Source organism: Lagenorhynchus albirostris, chromosome 4 (assembly GCF_949774975.1).
Source record: "Lagenorhynchus albirostris chromosome 4, mLagAlb1.1, whole genome shotgun sequence".
Lineage (NCBI taxonomy): Eukaryota > Metazoa > Chordata > Mammalia > Artiodactyla > Delphinidae > Lagenorhynchus > Lagenorhynchus albirostris.
The window spans coordinates 67,706,592-67,728,074 of NC_083098.1; the positions used below are offsets into that span (position 1 = coordinate 67,706,592).

Sequence of the window (21,483 nt, forward strand, 5' to 3'; positions counted from 1 at the left end):
GAAAAAAGCACACAAGTTTTATTTAATACAAGGGATACTTCATACAAAAAATAAAGACCTGAAGAAGTAGTTAGGACTGAGAGTTTACCTGCTTTTTTAACCAGAGAATGATAAATTTGTGATGAAGTGTAAACATAAAGGAAAAGGGATTAAGCTACTAGGGGCACTAAATTGTGGGAAAGCAACTAGGAAATACATGGGGGAAACAAGTGGAAAATAAGGGTTATTTTCATTTTTGTACATTTTTTTGCTCAGATCCATTTTGGCATTGACTCCCACTCTCTGGTGATAAGAATGTTCTGCTCTTCCTGGCACATGGAAATTTTACAATCTGCTTTTAGATAGAAAGGGGGGGGATCAGAAAGCCCCTCTTCATCTGCTGTTTCTCAATTGCCTTTAGTTCAAAATAATGTGCCAAAGTGACAGGTTTTGGGGTGGCATATTCTTAACCTCTTCAGTCTGCAGTTTACTAAGATATCTGCTCTTGGCATACAGGTTTAGGCATCATAAATTCAGGAAGCTCATTGAAGCCACTGAGATGTCTGACATTACCCAGATAAACTGAGTAGAAGGAGAAGAACTGATGACCTAGAAACACTAATGATAAAGAAGAAAATGTAGAAAGAATAGTCGACAACTGAGATGAAGCAAGAGTAAGTTGACAGAAGAGTGTGGTATCACAGAAGTCAAGGGAAGATTGTTTCCATCAATTTCAAAATGAACTCAATCATAAAAGTATCAAAAAAGTCCTTCTTGGGCTTCCCTGGTGGCGCAGTGGTTGAGAGTCCGCCTGCCGATGCAGGGGACATGGGTTCGTGCCCGGGTCCGGGAAGATCCCACATGCCGCGGAGCGGCTAGGCCCGTGAGCCATGGCCGCTGAGCCTGCGCGTCCGGAGCCTGTGCTCCGCAACGGGAGAGGCCACAACAGTGAGAGGCCACAACAGTGAGAGGCCCGCGTAACGCAAAAAAAAAAAAAAAAAAAAAAAAAAAAGTCCTTCTTGAAATAGTAACTCTAGATTTTTTTCTGGGTAACTAGTAAAATGGTTGTAAAATAAAGAGTAAAGCTATGGAGAAGCTGCTTTTGAGGGATAATCAGTTCAATTTTAAGTATCTTTACTTTGAAGTAGGACATTTATTCATTCAATAAGTATTTCTTGAGCATTTAATATGTCCCAATACTGTTCTAGACTCTTGATACACATCTTAAACAAAGCAGAAAAGGGGAAAAAAATCCTAGAACTAAATGTTCTGGCAAGGAAAGTAAACTTAAAATCAGATAGATTTATCTATCTATCTATCATCTAACTATCTAGTAAAATAAAAGTAAAATATACATGATAGGGGGATCTAGAGTCAGGGGTAGGGTTGGGGACAGGGTAGCTTGTGATTTTACCTAGGATGGTCCAGTGGGCCTCCTTGAAAGTGTAACAATTTAAAAAAGGCCAAGTTGCTGAGAGAGTTACCCATGCAGATACTTGGAGGAGATATTCCAATCAGGGGGAACAAACAGAATAAAAGTCCACAAGTGGAAACATGCTCTGCATGTTCCAAAACCTTAAGGAGGCCCATGTTTGGAGCTTTTTACAGAAAACAGGAGGGGTAGGACTGAACCACATCAATTGAGTAGGCAAACACTGCACAAAAATGTAGTTTTCAGGTGAAGACTGGGAATTCAGTTATAAATGGAGGTGTCAGAAAAAAAAATGTGAAGACGTTGAGAAGTTAGCTTGAAATGAATTTTGGAGTTCAGGAAAGTGGTCTGTGCTACAGATAACATTTGTGAGTCTTAGGAACATAGGTGGTATTTAAATCAATGAGCTCACCCAGGGAGTGTGGGGACAAAGAGAAAACAAGAATAGACTGAGCTATGAGGCACTCCAATCCAAGGGTTTGGGAGAAAAGGAATGAGCAAAGGAGACTGGAAAGAAGCATCAAGAGGAGGAAACCCAAGAGAATGAGCTGTCCTGATGAGAATGTATCAAGGAAAAGGGAGTGGGGAGTGATCAACTGTGTTGGATGTTTCTGATTGGTTAAGTACGATGGATTGACAATTGACTACTGAGTTTAGCAGCATGAAATCCTTAATGACCTCAGCAAGTGCAGTTGCAATAAGGTAGTGAGGGCAAAAGCCTGATGAGGTGAAATCAAGAGAGAATACGAGGAGAGGGATTGGTGATAGTGAGTGTAGACAAGTGTTTTGGGAATTTCTACTGCAGTGGAAATACCAGCAAGCAATAGGAAACATTAGCCAGAAGCCTCAGTTGAAAGGTAAATATTTAGAAGTCACTTTTTGTGTGCTAAGTAGAATTTAAATGGTATTGGGGTTATAGAAATAAAAGTGGCACTGTTCTTTTCCAAGGAGCTCTGAAATACGAAAGTGAACAGATATTAAAATATAGCTTGACAACATTTAGAGAAGAGCTAACACCCATCCTTCTCGAACTCTTCCAAAAAATTGCTGAGGAAGGAACACTCCCAAACTCATTCTATGAGGCCACCATCACCCTGATACCAAAACAAGACAAAGATACTACAAAAAAAGAAAATTACAAACCAATATCACTCATGAATATAGATGCAAAAATCCTCTACAAAATACTAGCAAACAGAATCCAACAACACATTAAAAGGATCATACACCATGATCAAGTGGGATTTATCCCAGGGATGCAAGGATTCTTCAATATACGCAAATCAATCAATGTGATATACCATATTAACAAACTGAAGAATAAAAACCATATGATCATCTCGATAGATGCAGAAAAAGCTTTTGACAAAACTCAACACCCACTGATGATAAAAACTCTGCAGAAAGTGGGCATAGGGGGAACCTACCTCAACATAATAAAGGCCATATATGACAAACCCACAACAAACATCATTCTCAGTGGTGAAAAACTGAAAGCGTTTCCTCTAAGATCAGGAACAAGACAAGGATGTCCACTCTCACCACTATTATTCAACATAGTTTTGGAAGTCCTAGCCATGGCAATCAGAGAAGAAAAAGAAATAAAAGGAATACAAATTGGAAAAGAAGTAAAACTGTCAAACTCTATACACTGTTTGCAGATGACACAATACTATACATAGAGAATCTTAAAGATGCCAGCAGAAAACTACTAGAGCGAATCAATGAATTTGGTAAAGTTGCAGGATACAAAATTAATGCACAGAAATCTCTTGCATTCCTATACACTAATGATGAAAAATATGAAAGAGAAATTAAGGAAACACTCCCATTTACCATTGCAACAAAGAGAATAAAATACCTAGGAATAAACCTACCTAGGGAGACAAAAGACCTGTATGCAGAAAACTATAAGACACTGATGAAAGAAATTAAAGATGGTACCAACAGATGGAGAGATATACCATGCTCTTGAATTGGAAGAATCAATATTGTGAAAATGACTATACTACTCAAAGCAATCTACAGATTCAATGCAATTCCTATCAAAGGAAACCACAAAGAAGACAAAAAGACAACCCTCAAAATGGGAGAAAATATTTGCAAACAAATCAATGGACAAAGGATTAATCTCCAAAATATATAAACAGCTCATGCAGCTCAATTTTAGAAAAAAACAACCCAATTCAAAAACGGGCAGAAGACCTAAATAGATATTTCTCTAAAGAAGACATACAGATGGCCAAGAAGCACATGAAAAGCTGCTCAACATCACTAATTATTAGATAAATGCAAATAAAAACTACAATGAGGTATCACCTCACACCAGTTAGAATGGGCATCATCAGAAAATCTACAAGCAACAAATGCTGGAGAGGGTGTGGAGAAAAGGGAACCCTCTTGCACTGTTGGTGGGAATGTAAATTGATACAGCCACTATGGAGAACAGTATGGAGGTTCCTTAAAAAACTAAAAAGAGAATTACCATATGACCCAGCAATCCCACTACTGGGCATATACCCAGATAAAACCATCATTCAAAAAGACACGTGCACCCCAATGTTCATTGCAGCACTATTTACAATAGCCAGGTCATGGAAGCAACCTAAATGCCTATCGACAGGCAAATGGATAAAGAAGATATGGTACATATATACAATGGAATATTACTCAGCCATAAAAAGGAATGAAATTGGGTCATTTGTAGAGACGTGGATGGGTCTAGAGACTGTCATACAGAGTGAAGTAAGTCAGAAAGAGAAAAACAGATATCGTATATTAACTCATATATGTGTAACCTATAAAAATGGTACAGATGAATTGGTTTGCAGGGCAGAAATTGAGACACAGATGTAGAGAACAAACGTATGGACACCAATGGGGGAAAGCAGCGGGGTGTGGGGGTGGTGTTGTGATGAACTGGGAGATTTTGATTGATATGTATACACTGCTGTGTACAAAATGGATGACTAAGAAGAACCTGCTGTATAAAAAAAAATTAAATTAAATTAAAAAGTATATACAGCTTGATAATTGCTGTAATAAGAGGAAAAGCGAGGATGTATAGGAGGGCATTTATCCAGACTAGGTGGGAGAAAGAATGCTTCTTTACAGTCACTGGCTTATAATGTAGGTGTTGGCCGATAAGTCAACGTTACTGAGAAGAAAGGATGGAGAAAGGAGAACAAGTATAGAAGTAATCCAAGCAGAACGTAACTGTGCCTTAAAAGGCACAGAGACATGAACTGCAAGTACTTAGGTGGTTTGGGAGTGTAGAATCTAAGAATATGGAAGGGGTCAGCTAAAGGTATGGGAAATCAGGTATGGGAAAAGAGGAGTCAAATTCTCAAACACCGTAGTCCAAAACAGGAAATTTTTTCTTTAGTGAAAAAGAGAGTAATGGACGGTCTTTGAGTGGGATCAAGTCTTAATCAGATTTGCATCTTTAAAACATTATTCAGCAGTAGGGAGAATGGAATGACAAATTTCTAAGTGTTTAAAGTGGTTGATTAAGGTTTTTTGAGAATTACCTACATAAAGGTGATAACTGAGCAGCAATAATGAATATCAGAGGAAAACTAAATTTGCAACCAAATTAATCTTGCAAAAATCTACTGTCACAACCCTAGTTAAAACTCTTCAATAGCATTCAGAATCTTGACTCCTTCCCATAGATTTCCTAGCCCTGTATTCTCCTTCAACCCATTGCTTCAGGCATATTATCCTTCTTTCTATTTCCAGAACTCTCCAATCTCACTTGGCCATGATAGGTGACCTCTGATTCTAGAATGCTTTTTCTCTAGATAGGCACATGGCTGATCTCTTACTGCCAGGAGTCAGCTGCACTGTCATCTCCCAGATACACACAGTCTAAAGTAACCAAGCAGTTACTTTAACTCATGATTCTGTTTTAATTCTCTGCATAGTACATCGGCCATTATCTTCTTTTATTATTTTGATTGCTTTACTGTCTATTTCCTGCCCAAACTCCAGTTTGCTAAACTAGGATGTGAGCTCTGCAAGAATAGTAATCCTGTCTGTCTTTACCTTTGAATCACTGCACCTGGTACAGTGCCTGAAGCACAGGAGCTCAACAAATATTGTCTGAGTGAGTAAATGAATGAATATTTCTATGCTCCTTTTAAGTATACACACTAATTATTTTAAATGGAAAATGTATTTTCTGACTTTAAAAAGGACAACCTTGCAGGAAAGTCTGAAAAACTGTCACAGCCTAGAGGAGCCTAAGGAGATATGATGTTTAAATGTAATGTGATATCCTGATAGGATCCTGAAACAGAAAAAGGCATACTTAAAAACTAAGTGAATTCACTAAGTGAATCTGAACTATGCATTTTAGTTAATAATAATATATCAATATTGGTTCATTAATTATAATGAATGTACCAAAGTAATGTAAGGTAGTAATAGTAAAGGAAACTCTGTGTGTAGGAGGGATATATGGTATTGGAACTCGATACTAACTGACCAATTTTCTGTAAGTCTAAAACTTTTTCAATAAATACTCTGTAGTAGTAAAAAAAAAAAATTAAAAAGTATACGTTGTGGATTAATCTCCAAAATTTATAAGCAGCTCATGCAGCTCAATAACAAAAAAACAAACAACCCAATCCAAAAATGGGCAGAAGACCTAAATAGACATTTCTCCAAAGAAGATATACAGACTGCCAACAAACAAATGAAAGAATGCTCAACATCATTAATCATTAGAGAAATGCAAATCAAAACTACAATGAGATATCATCTCACACCAGTCAGAATGGCCATCATCAAAAAATCTAGAAGCAATAAATGCTGGAGAGGGTGTGGAGAAAAGAGAACACTCTTGCACTGCTGGTGGGAATGTGAATTGGTACAGCCACTATGGAGAACAGTATGGAGGTTCCTTAAAAAACTACAAATAGAACTACCATATGACCCAGCAATCCCACTACTGGGCATATACCCCGAGAAAACCATAATTCAAAAAGAGCCATGTACCAAAATGTTCATTGCAGCTCTATTTACAATAGCCCGGAGATGGAATCAACCTAAGTGTCCATCATCGGATGAATGGATAAAGAAGATGTGGCACATATATACAATGGAATATTACTCGGCCATAAAAAGAAATGAAATTGAGCTATTTGTAATGAGATGGATGGACCTAGAGTCTGTCATACAGAGTGAAGTAAGTCAGAAAGAGAAAGACAAATACCATATGCTAACACATATATATGGAATTTAAGAAAAAAAAATGTCATGAAGAACCTAGGGGTAAGACAGGAATGAAGATGCAGACCTACTAGAGAATGGACTTGAGGATATGGGGAGGGGGAAGGGTAAGCTGTGACAAAGTGAGAAAGTGGCATGGACATATATACACTATCAAATGTAAAATAGATAGCTAGTGGGAAGCAGCCACATAGCACAGGGAGATCAGCTCGGTGCTTTGTGACCACCTAGAGGGGTGGGATAGGGAGGGTGGGAGGGAGGGAGACGCAAGAGGGAAGAGATATGGGAACATATGTATATGTATAACTGATTAACTTGTTATAAAGGAGAAACTAACACACCATTGTAAAGTAATTATACTCCAATAAAGATGTAAAAAAAAAGTATACGTTGTGAACAGTTGAAAATACATAAGTATATACATTAAAACTGGAAAGTCTATGTATGGAATAACACCCACTTCTCCCAAAAGGAATTTCTTTGACAGTTAGTTGTGGACCCCTCCACACTTGTAAATATTTACACATACATACAGATAGATGTGATCACCATAATAACGTTATTTGTTTGGTTTTGCTTGCTTGCCTTTTTTTTTTTTTTTTTACTTGCTACTGTATTATACCCATCTTTCTAAGTCAATACGAGATCTACCTCATTCTTTCTGTGGCTAAAGATTATTCCACTATTTGGTGTAGTATTTTATTCAACTGGTTTCCTACTGATACAGTTAAGTCTTTTTGTTGATATAAACTGTGATACAAGTGTACCTTGTGATCGTCTCTATATGCTTATTCTTCTCAGTGGTGGAATGCTACCACATAATGTGGGTCTGCCACAGCTACTCCCTAAGTCCTAGTTGTAGGTAAAGAGAACAGTACTGTTTTGTGATTGTATGACAAAATTTATAAAGAAACATTACAGAAACATGGATGTGAGTAAAAATTGTCTTTCTGGTAGGATATTTAAGAGGCTGATAACAGTAAGGAAGGAGATCTGAATGACTGGGCAGAGAGGCAGGGGAGAGGCAGGGCTGCTTGCACCACACAACTCCAAGGGGGTACCACTGAAATAGGTCACAATGTCAGTGGCGTGCCCCAGAGTTAGCAATGCAGCAGGCTCAGTGGGAAGGAGCCATACCTATTATTCTACTTTTTGAATTTTAAACCATATACCTATATTAGCTATTCAGAAATAATCTGAAATAATCTTTTTTTCCTTTTAACAAAAATGATTGCTTTCATACTATAACTATAAGAGAACAATCAAAAGAACACTTTAATCTATACTTAAGGCTTAAAAGTAACCATTGGTATTGTCATAACTCTATGGTATATTATTACATCAAAACTGGATGAATATATCAATATGTACCATTAAATGAGAAAAAGTATTTTTGGTTGCATCTAAGAACACTGTTTGCCCAATAATTCTCTTGTTTTAGATATAGAATCACTGGACATTAATAGATATAGTTATGCCCAGCTGCAAAAGTATACCTTTTAATGAAGCATTTAGCTATGCAAAGCTAAATCCCTTGGGCTATCCCTGAGTAGCCCAAGGGATAATGGTCAGAAGTAGGGGAGATGATCAAATACAGTTGGGTGAGACATTTGGAAAGTTCTAACAGAGATGAATATTTTAGTTACCTGTCCTTATGCTTCTTTCTATGTAAAAATTAGCATGGATGCTAAGTAACCATCTTGTCATTTTGAGGATGGAAACCCATGTGCTAAAGACAACAGAGCAGAAAAGCAGATGAAGCCTTGGTCTCTGATACGGAGTTTTCACGCTAATCCTGAACCGTTTCGGCTGCATTTCCTTTTTACTTAATGAAAATAAAACCCTAGTTTAAGTTGTCATAGTTAAGTTTCTGTTACTACTGGCTGATAAGGGAAAATATCAGAATTATAACTCTGTTGGGAGCAGTATTAAAAAATCATTTGTTTGGTTCCAAGCCATCAAGGAACTACTCTACTGCAAATGACACCTTAAAACTTCCATTGCTTTCCTGACCTGTACCAGAAAGTAGGACCTTAAATCTGTAATTCTATTTTAAATGTATTTTTTTCCTTCTGGTTAGGTACATGATTATAATGCTGTTAAAGAAATAGCAAAGTAGGGCTTCCCTGGTGGCACAGTGGTTGAGAGTCCGCCTGCCGATGCAGGGGACACGGGTTCGTGCCCCGGTCCGGGAGGATCCCACATGCCGCGGAGCGGCTAGGCTCATGAGCCATGGCCGCTGAGCCTGCGCGTCCGGAGCCTGTGCTCTGCAACGGGAGAGGCCACAACAGTGAGAGGCCGGCGTACCACAAAAAAAAAAAAAAAAAGAAAAAAAAAAAAGAAATAGCAAAGTAAATTGATGTCCATTCTCTTGTGTTTGCGTAGAAAGTATATCTATTTATATTCTATGTATTTAAAACTTTTCTGAAAGTAAACTCATGCTCGGAAAGCCAAGATGCGTTAGAATGGACTTTAAATAAACAATTTTACAATTAAGTAGTTATCTAGGCTTTGATCAAGAAGTTATAAGACAGAAGAAAATAAAATTTGGTGAAAAGTGAGAAAATACTTTTGTTTTAAGTGAAAACATTTTATTTAAAAACAAAAGGGCTTTTTTTTTCTCACCCTTATTAGAATTACTTCCTGAAGCATTTACAAGCCACGTATATACAAACAGCAGCTGGAACATTTTGTTTACTTATAGGAAATGTGCAAACTGGAAGAGTCAGAAATGACTTTGTAAAGTGGCCATCTCTGCCTGACCTGACACATTAGCCATGGGAATTTTGAGAGATTCCCAAAATGATGTTCTTTGCACGTCAAAGCAGGAACTCCCTCATCAACATCTGTCATTATCCTTTGGAGGTTTTCAAATTATTAGATTTATGAACTGACCTACCTATGCTCTTAAATAATAACCTGAATAATTTACACTGCTTACATTACATATGGTTTTACTATCTTTTGATTCAACAATTGCTTTACAACAGTATTTAGTGACTGCAACTTATAGAAAAGAATTCTTATATCTTCTTTATCTAAAGAAAACTACTCTGCTTTGTAGATGGAAGTTACTTTCTTTGATCTCAAAGTCTTTTAGAAATAGGTTCAGGGCACCAGAAACATGCAGGGTGCAGATTTATATTTTTTCCTTACTGACTCAAATCAAGTGCAGATTTATCAAGCTGTGAAATATATTAAGTTCACAAGGTTTTAACAAAGGGTTACCAAACCTGAAGAACCTGGTGTGATTCAAACTACTTTCAGATGTCCTTTTAATTATATTAAATGAAAGTTTGGATTGGCTTTGATGCTTATGGGCAAACATCGAAATCTCCTGAAAGAGCTGCTAAAAGTACTCCCCGTTGCTGCAGTTAATATACTACATTGTATGCACACCACTAGCCAATTTATTCTAGCCACTTTAACAAGGATATCCAGCCTGACAGGCCACACAGAATAGTATCACAAGTCAAGCAAAGCACAAATCATTAGAGGACTCAGAAAGTCGTTTGACATGCACCATGGAGCTCTTTGTCACACAGCCAATTAAGTGACCAAACAAGAAACTTGAAAATACTCATTAATTTCTTCCTAACAGTATAAATGGAGGTTAGAATCTTTCTTGTCTCATGCACCAAAGGCACACAAGTAAAACTGGCATAATTCAATCTGCACTTTGTCGAAGGTGCAAGTAGCAACTTTGGTTCACAGAAAGTCTGCATTACAGACAAAAAAATGAAAGCAATAGGTAAAAATGTTTATGCAGTACATATAATAATATAGATATCTGGGCTTTGGAATTTTAAAATTCATCAAAAGTTGACGTTACTTTTATCATTGAAAAGCTGTATCAGCATTTTCTTTCTTTTTTTTTTTTTTTTTTGCGTTACGCAGGCCTTTCCCTTTGCGGAGCACAGGCTCCGGATGCACAGGCTCAGCGGCCATGGCGCACGGGCCCAGCCGCTCCGCAGCATGTGGGATTCTCCCGGACCGGAGCACGAACCCGCGTCCCCCGCATCGGCAGGCGGACTCTCAACCACTGCGCCACCAGGGAAACCCCTGTATCAGCGTTTCTGAGCAGATTCAGCAGCACTTGACATCATTTCCTTCTCCATGAAACAAGAACTTGAGTTGACTCCCCCCGATGCCATACTCTCCAGGTCCTACTCCTTCTTTAAGGCTGGTCATTAGTCTCTACGGCTAGTTCCTCTTCCTCTCCCTGACCTCATCATATGCAGTGTCCTGGGGCTCAGCTCTAGATTCTCTTCTCTTTCTACATTCATTTCCTTGATGAATTCATATAGTACATTGGCTGAAAATGCCACTCTAAGTGAAACATTACTAAATGATTATGTCTAGCTTGACCTCTCAGGTAAATTTCAAGCTCGTATATCTAACTGTATATTTACCATCAATATTGCATACCTAATAAGAATCTCCAACTTAACATGCCCCTGAGTGAAGTTCTTTTCGTGCTCCTCCCAAATTGGTCACAGATTGACTATCTCAATAAATGGTGACTGCATCCTTCCAGTTGCTCAGTCAAAACACTTTGTGTCATCCCAACTCCTCTCTATCTCTGACACTTCACATACAACCTCTTAGCGAATCCTGTTTGTTCCACTTAAAAAAATTCCCCAAGCTGAAGAATTATCTCAGCATCCCACACTCATATCTTGTTCCAAGTGAATGTTGTTATTGCCCAAATGGTCACCCTGTTTCAGCCCTTACTTTTCCTGCTAGAATCTATTCTCCAGCTTTTTTTTTTTTTTTGCGATATGCGGGCCTCTCACTATTGTGGCCTCTCCCGTTGTGGAGCACAGGCTCCGGACGCTCAGGCTCAGCGGCCATGGCTCACGGGCCTAGCCACTCCGCGGCATGTGGGATCTTCGCGGACCAGGGCACGAACCCGTGTTCCCTGCATCGGCAGGCGGACTCTCACCCACTGCGCCACCAGGGAAGCCCTATTCTCCACTTTTAAAACACATCACATCATGTCATCCTTCTGCTCATAAACCTGCAGTGGTTTCCTGTGTGTCTATGAGTAAAAGTTGAAGTCCTTACGATGGTCTATCAGATCTGGGCCCTCGCTGCCCCACAGATAAATGTCCTGTTACCCTCTTCTCTTTCACTCTCCTCCAGTTGCATTGCTTCCTGGACAACACGGGCATATTTCCACCTCAGAAACTTTGTTTTCTCTGCTGGAATGCTTTTTCCTGCATATCTTCACAGTTCACTCCTTCAGAGTTTTTCTGAAATGTCACCTCAGTGATGCGTTTCTTGCTCTATTTTTCTCCGTAACATTTATCATCATCTCACATACCATATATTTCACATACTTAGCATACTGTTTATATTCTGCTACTGGACGTTTCACCCTAGGAGAGAGAGCAGGGATTTTGGCCTGTTATGGGCACTGCTATATTCCCAGTACTGGGCACATGTGCTGAACTAGTAATTCTTGAATGTTTTTGTCGTTAACTACTATGTGATGTTTTTTACATAGTTTTGAATATAGAGATTGCTTTCACACTGATGGTACCTAGGATACAGATTTCTAGTGGATAATGAAGGTGAAACAAACAAAATAAATAAATAAAATAAACAAAAAAAGCAAACTATAATTCCAAACTGAAATAAAAAGAGACCTTATTACAAATACTTGGTAAGATTTAAAGAACACATAGACTATCTGCCTTTAAAAAAAAGGAAAGAAAAATTTAAGGAAGGATGGGAAGAGGGAGGAAACCAGGTATGCATGTATATGTGTCTTTTAAAAAAAATTTGCATCTATTTACCAATTTTTTCTGATCAGTTCTCAGCCCAACTATGCAAATAATAGTAGGTTCCAAAGAATGACTCAAAAGATTCACATCAAATACTGTATGTACTTATATTTCCCATTAAGCAAGATCGACTGCAGACTCTAGGGAGTCCATGCCACCTCTGAGATTTGGAGGACAAAAGAAACTGCTGATAAATATCAAAACATATTTCTTAACTAGGAAAATGTCCTGCTTTTAAAGCAGTAAAAAATGAACGCTAGTAATTTTTAATAGTTCCTGCTAAAGAGAAGAACAATGTTAACAAATATTACTATTTAAAAGATGGGAACTTGGGATTGAAAAATGAGAAAAAAATATAAATATAAGTTCTGGTTACATTTATAGAACATGAAAGCAGTTGTTCTTAAGCTATTTGAGGTCACAGTCTACTCTCAGATTCTCATGAAAACACAGACCTCTCTTTGGAGCCATATAATTTTTTTATTCGTTCATGGATTACCCTCCTAAAACTTCCCCTGCCCCCATTCCACCACTAGAGTTAAGAACTTATGCAATTCACATGTACTCGGATGGTTATAATCAAAAAGAGAAAATAACAGTGCTGCCGTAGATGTGGAAAAATTGGAACCCTCACGTATTGCTGGTGGAAATGTAAAATGGTGTGGTCACTTTGGAAAACAGTTTGACTGTTCCTCCTTTAACATAGAGTTACAATATTTTCTACTTGCTTTTTTCTTCTCTCAATATGATAATTTTTAAATCACAGTCTCCTCTGAAAACCAAATGACCTCAAAGTAAATTATGTTTGTATTTGACCTGCCTATAGGAGTACAAAATAATCACCACACAGCCATTTGAGCTCAATCTCAAAAAAAGGAGAAATTTAGAAAAAATTGTTATACTTTACACCATTCCTGAAATACAGTACCATAAATCAATAAATATAAACCAAATAATATATCTTGACTTCTAACACCAAATAATGTCAGTTTCGCAATCATATTATTTTGGCGAATGAGAGCATGAGTTTCTGAATCAGGAAGACCTAACTTTGAATTCAGGAGCCCCTCAATTATTACTGTGTAATTTTGTGAAAGTCATTTAATGCTTCCTGTGCCACATTTTCTCTAAGTTAAGAATAGCAATAACTTATATCATAGGGTTGTTTTGAATATTAAGTAAGAATTTATGCAGAATGCTTTGCACAATTATGGCCACAGTGCCTAATGAACATATTTATTCTTCATAATAAATCACTGTTATTCCTTTTTTTTTCTTGCGGTACGCGGGCCTCTCACCGTTGTGGCCTCTCCCGTTGAGGAGCACAGGCTCCGGACGCGCAGGCCCAGCAGCCATGGCTCACGGGCCTAGCCGCTCTGCGCGGCATGTGGGATCTTCCTGGACTGGGGCATGAACCCGTGTCCCCTGCATCGGCAGGCGGACTCTCAACCACTGAGCCACCAGGGAAGCCCTATTCTTAATCATGGTGTTGAAGAAGCACTGGATGCACATCAGGACAGCAGCATTAGTGCCATTGGTGCTAGTTGTGTGACCTTGGTCCAGTCATTTCATCTCTCCAGATCTCAACTCACTCATCTTCATCTCTAAGGTCCCTCCTGGTAATATTATATCATGGTAGCTACTTAATATGCATATGTAACACAAACCTTATTTGTTATCTCTGGCATAAAACTTAAAACCCTCTCCTAAATGAAGGTATGTATTATGCCCGCAATACGGTAATGCTATTTTTACTATGACATGTCAATATCTATCTTTTGATAGTCAACAAGGATTTTAATGTAATCTAAAATTACAACTAAATAAAGAAAAATAAAATATATTTGACCCAATTTTTTGTTTTTGTTAAAATCCTTGAGACAAAAGAATAATGTGTTTTAGGAGATTCACATATTATGTAAAAAATCAGAGCAACTATCTTTTAATTGTTCACCTATAGATGAGTTATCATAGCTGACGGCTGACAGTCCAGATTTCACTTTTTTTTTTTTTTTGTGGAATAAAAAGTGGGAAGCAAGAAATAAAAAGTAGATCTAGATAATTCATAAAATAGACACTGTATTTCTTAAAAATTAAAAGCTAAATGTGTTTAGATGGTCAAAATCAAACCTAGGAGAAGCACTGCTTGTGCCCATGGAAAGGAAATTTTTTTTTTTTTAAGAATCTTGTGATAACTAAATAATTATCTTTTTTCAAATTTAATGCATAAAACATTTCAAATGTATTTCATACCTATTTCATAGGTAGCTCAGAATGTGCTCTGAACATAGAAATAATAGGGAACATAAGCCTTTAAAATTCAAATAGACTAAAGTTTAAGGTATTATTCACTCTAGAATTTCATAGAATAATGACCTACAATAAAAGGAATAGAAATAATGCTGTGTTATAGTGAGCACAGCATTTCCGCTTCACCAATATTCTGTTTGTATTTGGTCTTATCAGATGTTTAGTCAATAGCTGAAACATTTATTCATAGCCAGTCAATTACAACACCAGGAAATCAGCTACTGAATAAACTATGCTATTAATTTTCCATCAGAGATTCATGTTTGAATGACCATGCATTTCATAGATTTAAATACTGAAAGGCTAATTATCTCCAAGGCCCCATTAAAGGGATAGCATAGATTACAATAAAAAACAATCTTAATATTGCTCGAAAATGATCCTCAGGGGCGTCCCTGGTGGCGCAGTGGTTGAGAGTCCGCCTGCCGATGCAGGGAACACGGGTTCGTGCCCCGGTCCGGGAAGATCCCACATGCCGCGGAGTGGCTGGTCCCCTGAGCCATGGCCGCTGAGCCTGCGGGTCTGGAGCCTGTGCTCCGCAACGGGAAAGGCCACAACAGTGAGAGGCCCACGTACCGCAAAAAAAAAAAAAAAAAAAAAAAAGATCCTCAGCTTTCAATGCTGAAGAGTACTTCATTTCTCTGTCTATGGCACACACTAAGCAATATATATATATAAACCCCCCCCAAGCAATTTCTTTCCCAAAACCTTAGAAAAATAAACCTGAACAGCTTCTTAAATACAAAGATTCATTAATTTATAAAGTTAAATGCAGATTAAAACCTTTTCTTCCTAATCTCTGTTCAGTGTTCAAATTATTATTTTTTTTCTTTTAAATGACTGTCTCACAAAATGCCCTTATTGTGAATAAACTGATACTGTGTATTTTCTGGACTACTAATCTGAGAACCAGTGATCTGGGTCTTGAAGGTATCTCTCTTCATAAATGTAGTTGGCCTTCCCCTTAAAAATGCTATGATATATACACATAGGGAATAAAGTTGACAGTCACACAGTTTCATATTTTTTCTTCCTTCTGATAAAGTTACTTTGTATTTTGGGACCCACAAAATGGGGGCCACCCCAGTGGCCTGGTCCACATCACAAATCTAAATCTGTACTTATGGGAAATGACTGTCAAGGAAACCTCACATACACTGATCACAATCCTCCAACTCAGAGTTAGCTAGCTCACCTTACCCTAGAAAACAGGACCTGCTAGCCTTATAAGGAAATCCCCAACCTCCTTGCCAATCGCGCCCTGTTTAGAGTTGTCTCTATAAAACTCACTCTTGTCCAACATCCCTCAGGGAGAGTGCACCACTGATGGTGAGGCACTTACTGCCTCAACCCATGGATTGTTTTCCCTTGAATATAGCACATCAAAGTCATTACTAAATAGCTTTGTCATTTGAATTTGTCATTTGACCTTGTCTGCCTTTGTTCCTACCTCCTCCCTCCCCTCCCCTCTCCTCTCCTCCCCTCCCCTCTCCTCCCCTCCCCTCCCCTTCCCTTCTCTCCTCTCCTCTTCTCTCCTCTTCTCCCCTCCCCTCCCTTCTTTCCCTTATTCTAAAAATAACTATGAAGCTTGCTTCTGGCATTCTTTTTCACAAAGAACTCATAAACAGTAGAAATGTTTTTTATCTTGCTTAGAAACAAATTACAACATGTTAACTGGAGGAAAAATTACACTTACATTCAGATTCATGTGTTTATAATAAGTGGAAGAGTAAGATCGTCACAGCTTGTCTTGATTAATTTGGCACAGAAGCATGATATTCCAAGTATCCTGGAATTGTTGTCTTATTTGATTGAGTGTCATTTCTGGATGACTTGCTACTCAAATATTAGCTAGACCAACATAGGAATGAAATGTTTTCATACCCACCTCTCTGAAGAAATTAGAGATTTATTATATATTACACCCAACTCACCTTTCAGTGATGATCAAAATTCTCACACCCAAAGTTGCACCTCTGTGCTGGTCTGTGCTCCTCTTATATGATAGAGCACTGGCACTGTCAAATTTCTTTTTAGCACATACGCTTTCATATAACTTTCCATTCCCACCCTCCATGCCCTCCCTGAAATTCTTCTAGCTCAACAGGATACATTATCATCTTTCTATTGGATGCCCATACATGCTATCACCAACAGAGACAATTCAACAACTTAACACATTTATAAAAACGCAGAAAGTACCTGGACATAGGCTCTGCAAGAGCGCTCTCTTTTCTGAAGCTGAATCCATTAAGACAGCAGATTAAACACAGAATAGAAAAAACAAGTTAGTGACAGAAGAAAACAAGAAAAATAAAAGAACACATCTACACAAACACCTTATTTTGTTGTGCACTACTTTCAAGAAGAGAATGAAAGCTAAGCAGCAGCAAAATGTCAGCAACAGTTTGAAAAATAGTAACTAACAGCTTTTCAGAACCCAAGTGATAACTGGATGGTATAAAGCTGTTAATGATGGAAAGAAATCTTAGACTAAATTTAGTAGAAATTAGTAAGAATCAATATACTTCATTCATTTGACATGATTCATTTGACATGACGTTAGTTATTAATTCATGGGCCACAAATGAACATCTATGAAGTTAAGTAAATTATGTCAAAAATTTGGAACCCATTTTTTAAAGATAGTAAATTGTCTGTGGTTTACAGATTTTTAGGTGGTTTATGTGTCCCACAAACCATTTGTTCATACATACAAAAAGTTCTATTTATTGAGAAAACAGAAGTGCCCATTCATTTGACTATTTGATTCTAAGGGACAAATACCAAGAGATAAGTAACTTCTGATTAAAAGAATGCAATCGATATTGTGATTTATCTTGTTTTTATTTCTTGAAGAATTCCTTTTGATGGTTTTGACGAAAAATTTTATACATTTTAGAAACTTCTGTGGGATAAGAAGCCTGTTTCTGTGTGTTTCTTTGTTTGCATACAGAATGATGTTTTTCTGGGCAAAGGTTAACAGCAACTCATACTCAGTCCCAAACATTTTTTCCTGGTGATAAAATGAATAATTAATACATATATTTGCTCTGTTTAAATAAATGACTACAAATTTTATAAATTAGATTGTAGTTTTCCTCATTTTCCCTATTATTTTCCTTCAGGAGCCTCGATTGTTCAAGGAGAAAATTACCCAGTTTTAAGAAGCAGTTACTCTGATGCCTTTTGTGTGGCTAATACTCTCCCACTTTAATTCATGCATTCTTCAATGAGCATAGAGCAGTTACTCCTCTAAAGAATTAAGGGAGGAATGAGTGCAAGTAAATTGTCAGCACTGTCATTTGGATCACTGACTCTCATTTTGGTTTAGCAGGTCTCTAAACCCTCCAGAATTTCAATGTGGAGCACAATTGATTTGTACCAAGTTGACTTTGCAAATCTGATGGGTTAAAACTGCTTCAGGGAACAGTGGGAACCACAGGAAATGAGAGCAAGCCAGGAAGCATGTGAATAACCTCTGCCCTCCCATCTTCTTACCCCATCATGCAAATTAACATATAACAAACCACGTTATATAAACAGCTGAAAAGAGCCAAATAAGAAACAAAAGAGAGCATTAAAAAGCTTCACAAATGAAAATTTGTCCATTATGCAGTTATTTGATATTCAGACTAGGCAAGCTTATTAGCTGTAGCTAGTTAGAATGTGACATTAATTGCCAGGTTTACCCGATATTGTCAGACATCGACACCATTTTTAAATAAAGATACAAAGTATTGCTATAACAAGTAATGGTATGGATACGTAACATTAATAGAAATTACTATATCCAGTACATTATGATAACAATAGCTGGCAGCAATATTCATTAATAGCCTCCAGTCAGCCTGGGTAACAACACATTAAAATCACAGCATGCCCAGACTACATAGGCAGCTGTGGATTATATTCTGCCAGCGGCTTGGTTGAGATTCTATCAGGAATATGAATGACAAAAATAACTCCTTTTTGCTCAGCATGAAAAAAACTGTAGTAATAATTTATATCTAATTGATAAAACTGAATCTATTTTCTGAGGATGAAATTGCAGGAAAAACTGACAGATAAAATATCTAGCTTTTTAATGTTGAACCATTATTATTTCAAAAAGTTTCTTCCATCTCATGAGTGAGACTCCTAGTCTAATAAGACAGAAAAGAAATAAACATAATAAAGACCAGTCTGCAAAGTTATTTTTTCATTCTAAAGGGGAATGTTCATTTAGTGAATTTCATACAGGACATTAGAGGGTCACTGCCAAATTCTTGCTTTTTTAAGTAATAAGATTATCACTGATATTTGAGACCTTAAAATCAAGTTTCAATAACCGATTATCTTTACTACAAAAATGCCATTCAGGGAATACATGTTATCTGATGGCAGCATTCTAGTATCTTTTCACCATGTGATATTTTGTTACATAAATAAATGATATTCTTTATAAACATATTAAATATATTTTACATACTTATGTAAATAAAATGCTTATATGTGTATAGATTATATATAAAATGCTTATATATGAGTATATAATGTATATAAATATATAGTAGATTTATAAGTATAAATTAAAATACATAAAATTCCTTAAAATTTAAAAAATAAATTATTTTTATTAGTTACAATTCAAAGTTGCTGAAACACATTTAAACCTTTTAAGTATAATGGTAATGATACAAAATCAGTAATTTAAAAATCAAAAGGAAATAAAAATTAAAACAAATACTTGCCCTATGAGTTTTTTAATGTAATATTAATTAGGTTAAATTATTTTTAAAAAATCTATAATGTATTACTAATATCCTTTTTCATTGTTATTTTCTAAATTTCTGCTTGTTGATTAGACATTTGTTTTACTGTTAATTATATTAATATAAAGGTTTGAAAGGGAAAAAAGAAACCCAAAAGAAATGGCATTTATCTATAGTAACCCTGTCCGAATTTAGCATACAAAAGAGTACTATGGAAAATAGAATTGTAAATTCAAAATACATATAGAGAGATCTCATTTATTGTTCCTTAGATTGAAAGTCAAATAAGGTCATTATTATACTGCAGTAATGAAGTGAATATAGCTAGCAATTCTCTTTAGAATGATCTGATTTTATGGAAAGAAAGAAATTAATCAGGGAAGTCTCACTGATTTTACAACTTTAAAGATACATGTAACAAAGGTCCTTACCTTGTTCAAACTTCGTGCAGCACTATCTTTTCCACCTGGGGTCAAGTTCCGGAGCTGTACATCTAGGAGGCCTACCAGCTGATCCATGGCCCGGACTGAATAAGTGATATCTCCAGCATTCAAATGATTTCTTGTCTGTTCAGCCAGTTCTCTAGCAATGTTGGCAGCTGTCTCTCCAGATTTCAACTACAATTTTGAAAACAGAACAAAAAGGAAAGAGATCTTAAATAAGTAATTTTATTGGTTTCTTTGGACAATTGTTTTTGCATATGTTTTAATCATTGAGGCAAGAAAGTTATTAAACCCCATCTTTACTTGGTATACATTCCTTAAGTTTTCCTGCTAATCCATTATTTTCTTCAATATCTAACTTGAAATTCATGCCTTTAGGAAGCTCCTCTTGAGGAATCTAACTTCTAGAAATTGTTCTTAGTTTACCCATCTGGGTGGTTAAGTCTAAGGTTTGCCCTATGACTTTTCTCTATGCATTTCTAAATTGGATGCTGACAGAGGCCAGTACAAATTTTCCATTATGCCTAGTTTAGCACTTAGTTCACAACGAATACTCACTGGCTGCTAAACTCTGTGAAAATTTAATTCCAAATAAAATCCCTGCTTTTCAAAGTGCTGTTCATCTTCTTACTAAGTAAGAGATTTTGTTCCCAATGTATTAGGTAGCAAACTATTGCTTAGTTTCTAGCACTTTCCTTTTCTGAAAGTACGTGCTGCTTTTTCAAGTATATTCTACAAGAATTTTTCAAATTGTCAACAATCCAAAGATGTTAAAAGAGATAGACTAATACCCTATGATTACTTGAGCAAATTTGATAGCTCTGGGTAATAAGACAGGAATATATATTAGCTTATAAGGAAGGCCTGGGGAACTTAAAAAAAAAAGTAAGTGTAATTTCCCAATTTATCATGTCCTTTATCATTTTTAAACTAATAGACTAAAATAAGATTATAAAACATTTACACAATACAGATATAGGTATGCAATGCAAAAATCATGAATGTCTCTTCTTTTGCCTCTATATATTCCCACTTCCCAGAGATTGTTAATGGTTTGGCATGGATCTTTCCTGACTTTAGCCTGCTCTGTTACTACTTAAATATATAATAGTGTCATTATTTAGAAAATTTTCTTTTCTTCTCTTTTTCTATTTTTAACACAGTCTAATACAGAACTTAGGATCCTGAACAGAAAGGTCCTCTCTTTGTAAGGCTATCTTCCTAATGGATATCCAGAAAGCTATAAGGGGCACAACAAAAACTCTTAGTCAAATAGGTTATCACTATCTATTCAGGGATGCTTAATAAATGTTTGTAGCAGTATTGAGTGTTAAAGAAACATGAATAAATTGGAGAAATTGGAATAACTAAATTGTTAACAATCACATTCTCAAGTATATAGAAAAATCCTAATTCAAAAACATAAAAATAGTTTAATAACAAAGTGTTGGCAAAGATTTGTAAAAATGTATATGACCATCATAAACTACTACTGAATGTGTATATTTGCATACTTCCTATGTAGAGTAAATTACTAGTGT

The 21,483-nt window shown here is 36.6% G+C and overlaps 1 protein-coding gene across 9 annotated transcripts in view; it reads right to left on the reverse strand.

The window, feature by feature from the left end:
* The window catches only part of ADGRL3 (adhesion G protein-coupled receptor L3), an 854,596-nt gene that overhangs the window by 140,235 nt on the left and 692,878 nt on the right, over positions 1–21,483 (reverse strand). For 5 of the 9 annotated variants that reach the window (XM_060148098.1, XM_060148090.1, XM_060148092.1 and 2 more), the window contains 2 exons: positions 19,931–20,116; positions 16,948–16,986 (listed from right to left, as the gene is read on the reverse strand). In XM_060148098.1, coding sequence (XP_060004081.1) covers positions 16,948–16,986; positions 19,931–20,116 — 225 coding nt within the window. The remainder of the gene's footprint in view (positions 1–16,947; positions 16,987–19,930; positions 20,117–21,483) is intronic. The other 4 variants (XM_060148094.1, XM_060148096.1, XM_060148097.1 and 1 more) reach the window with 1 other exon arrangement.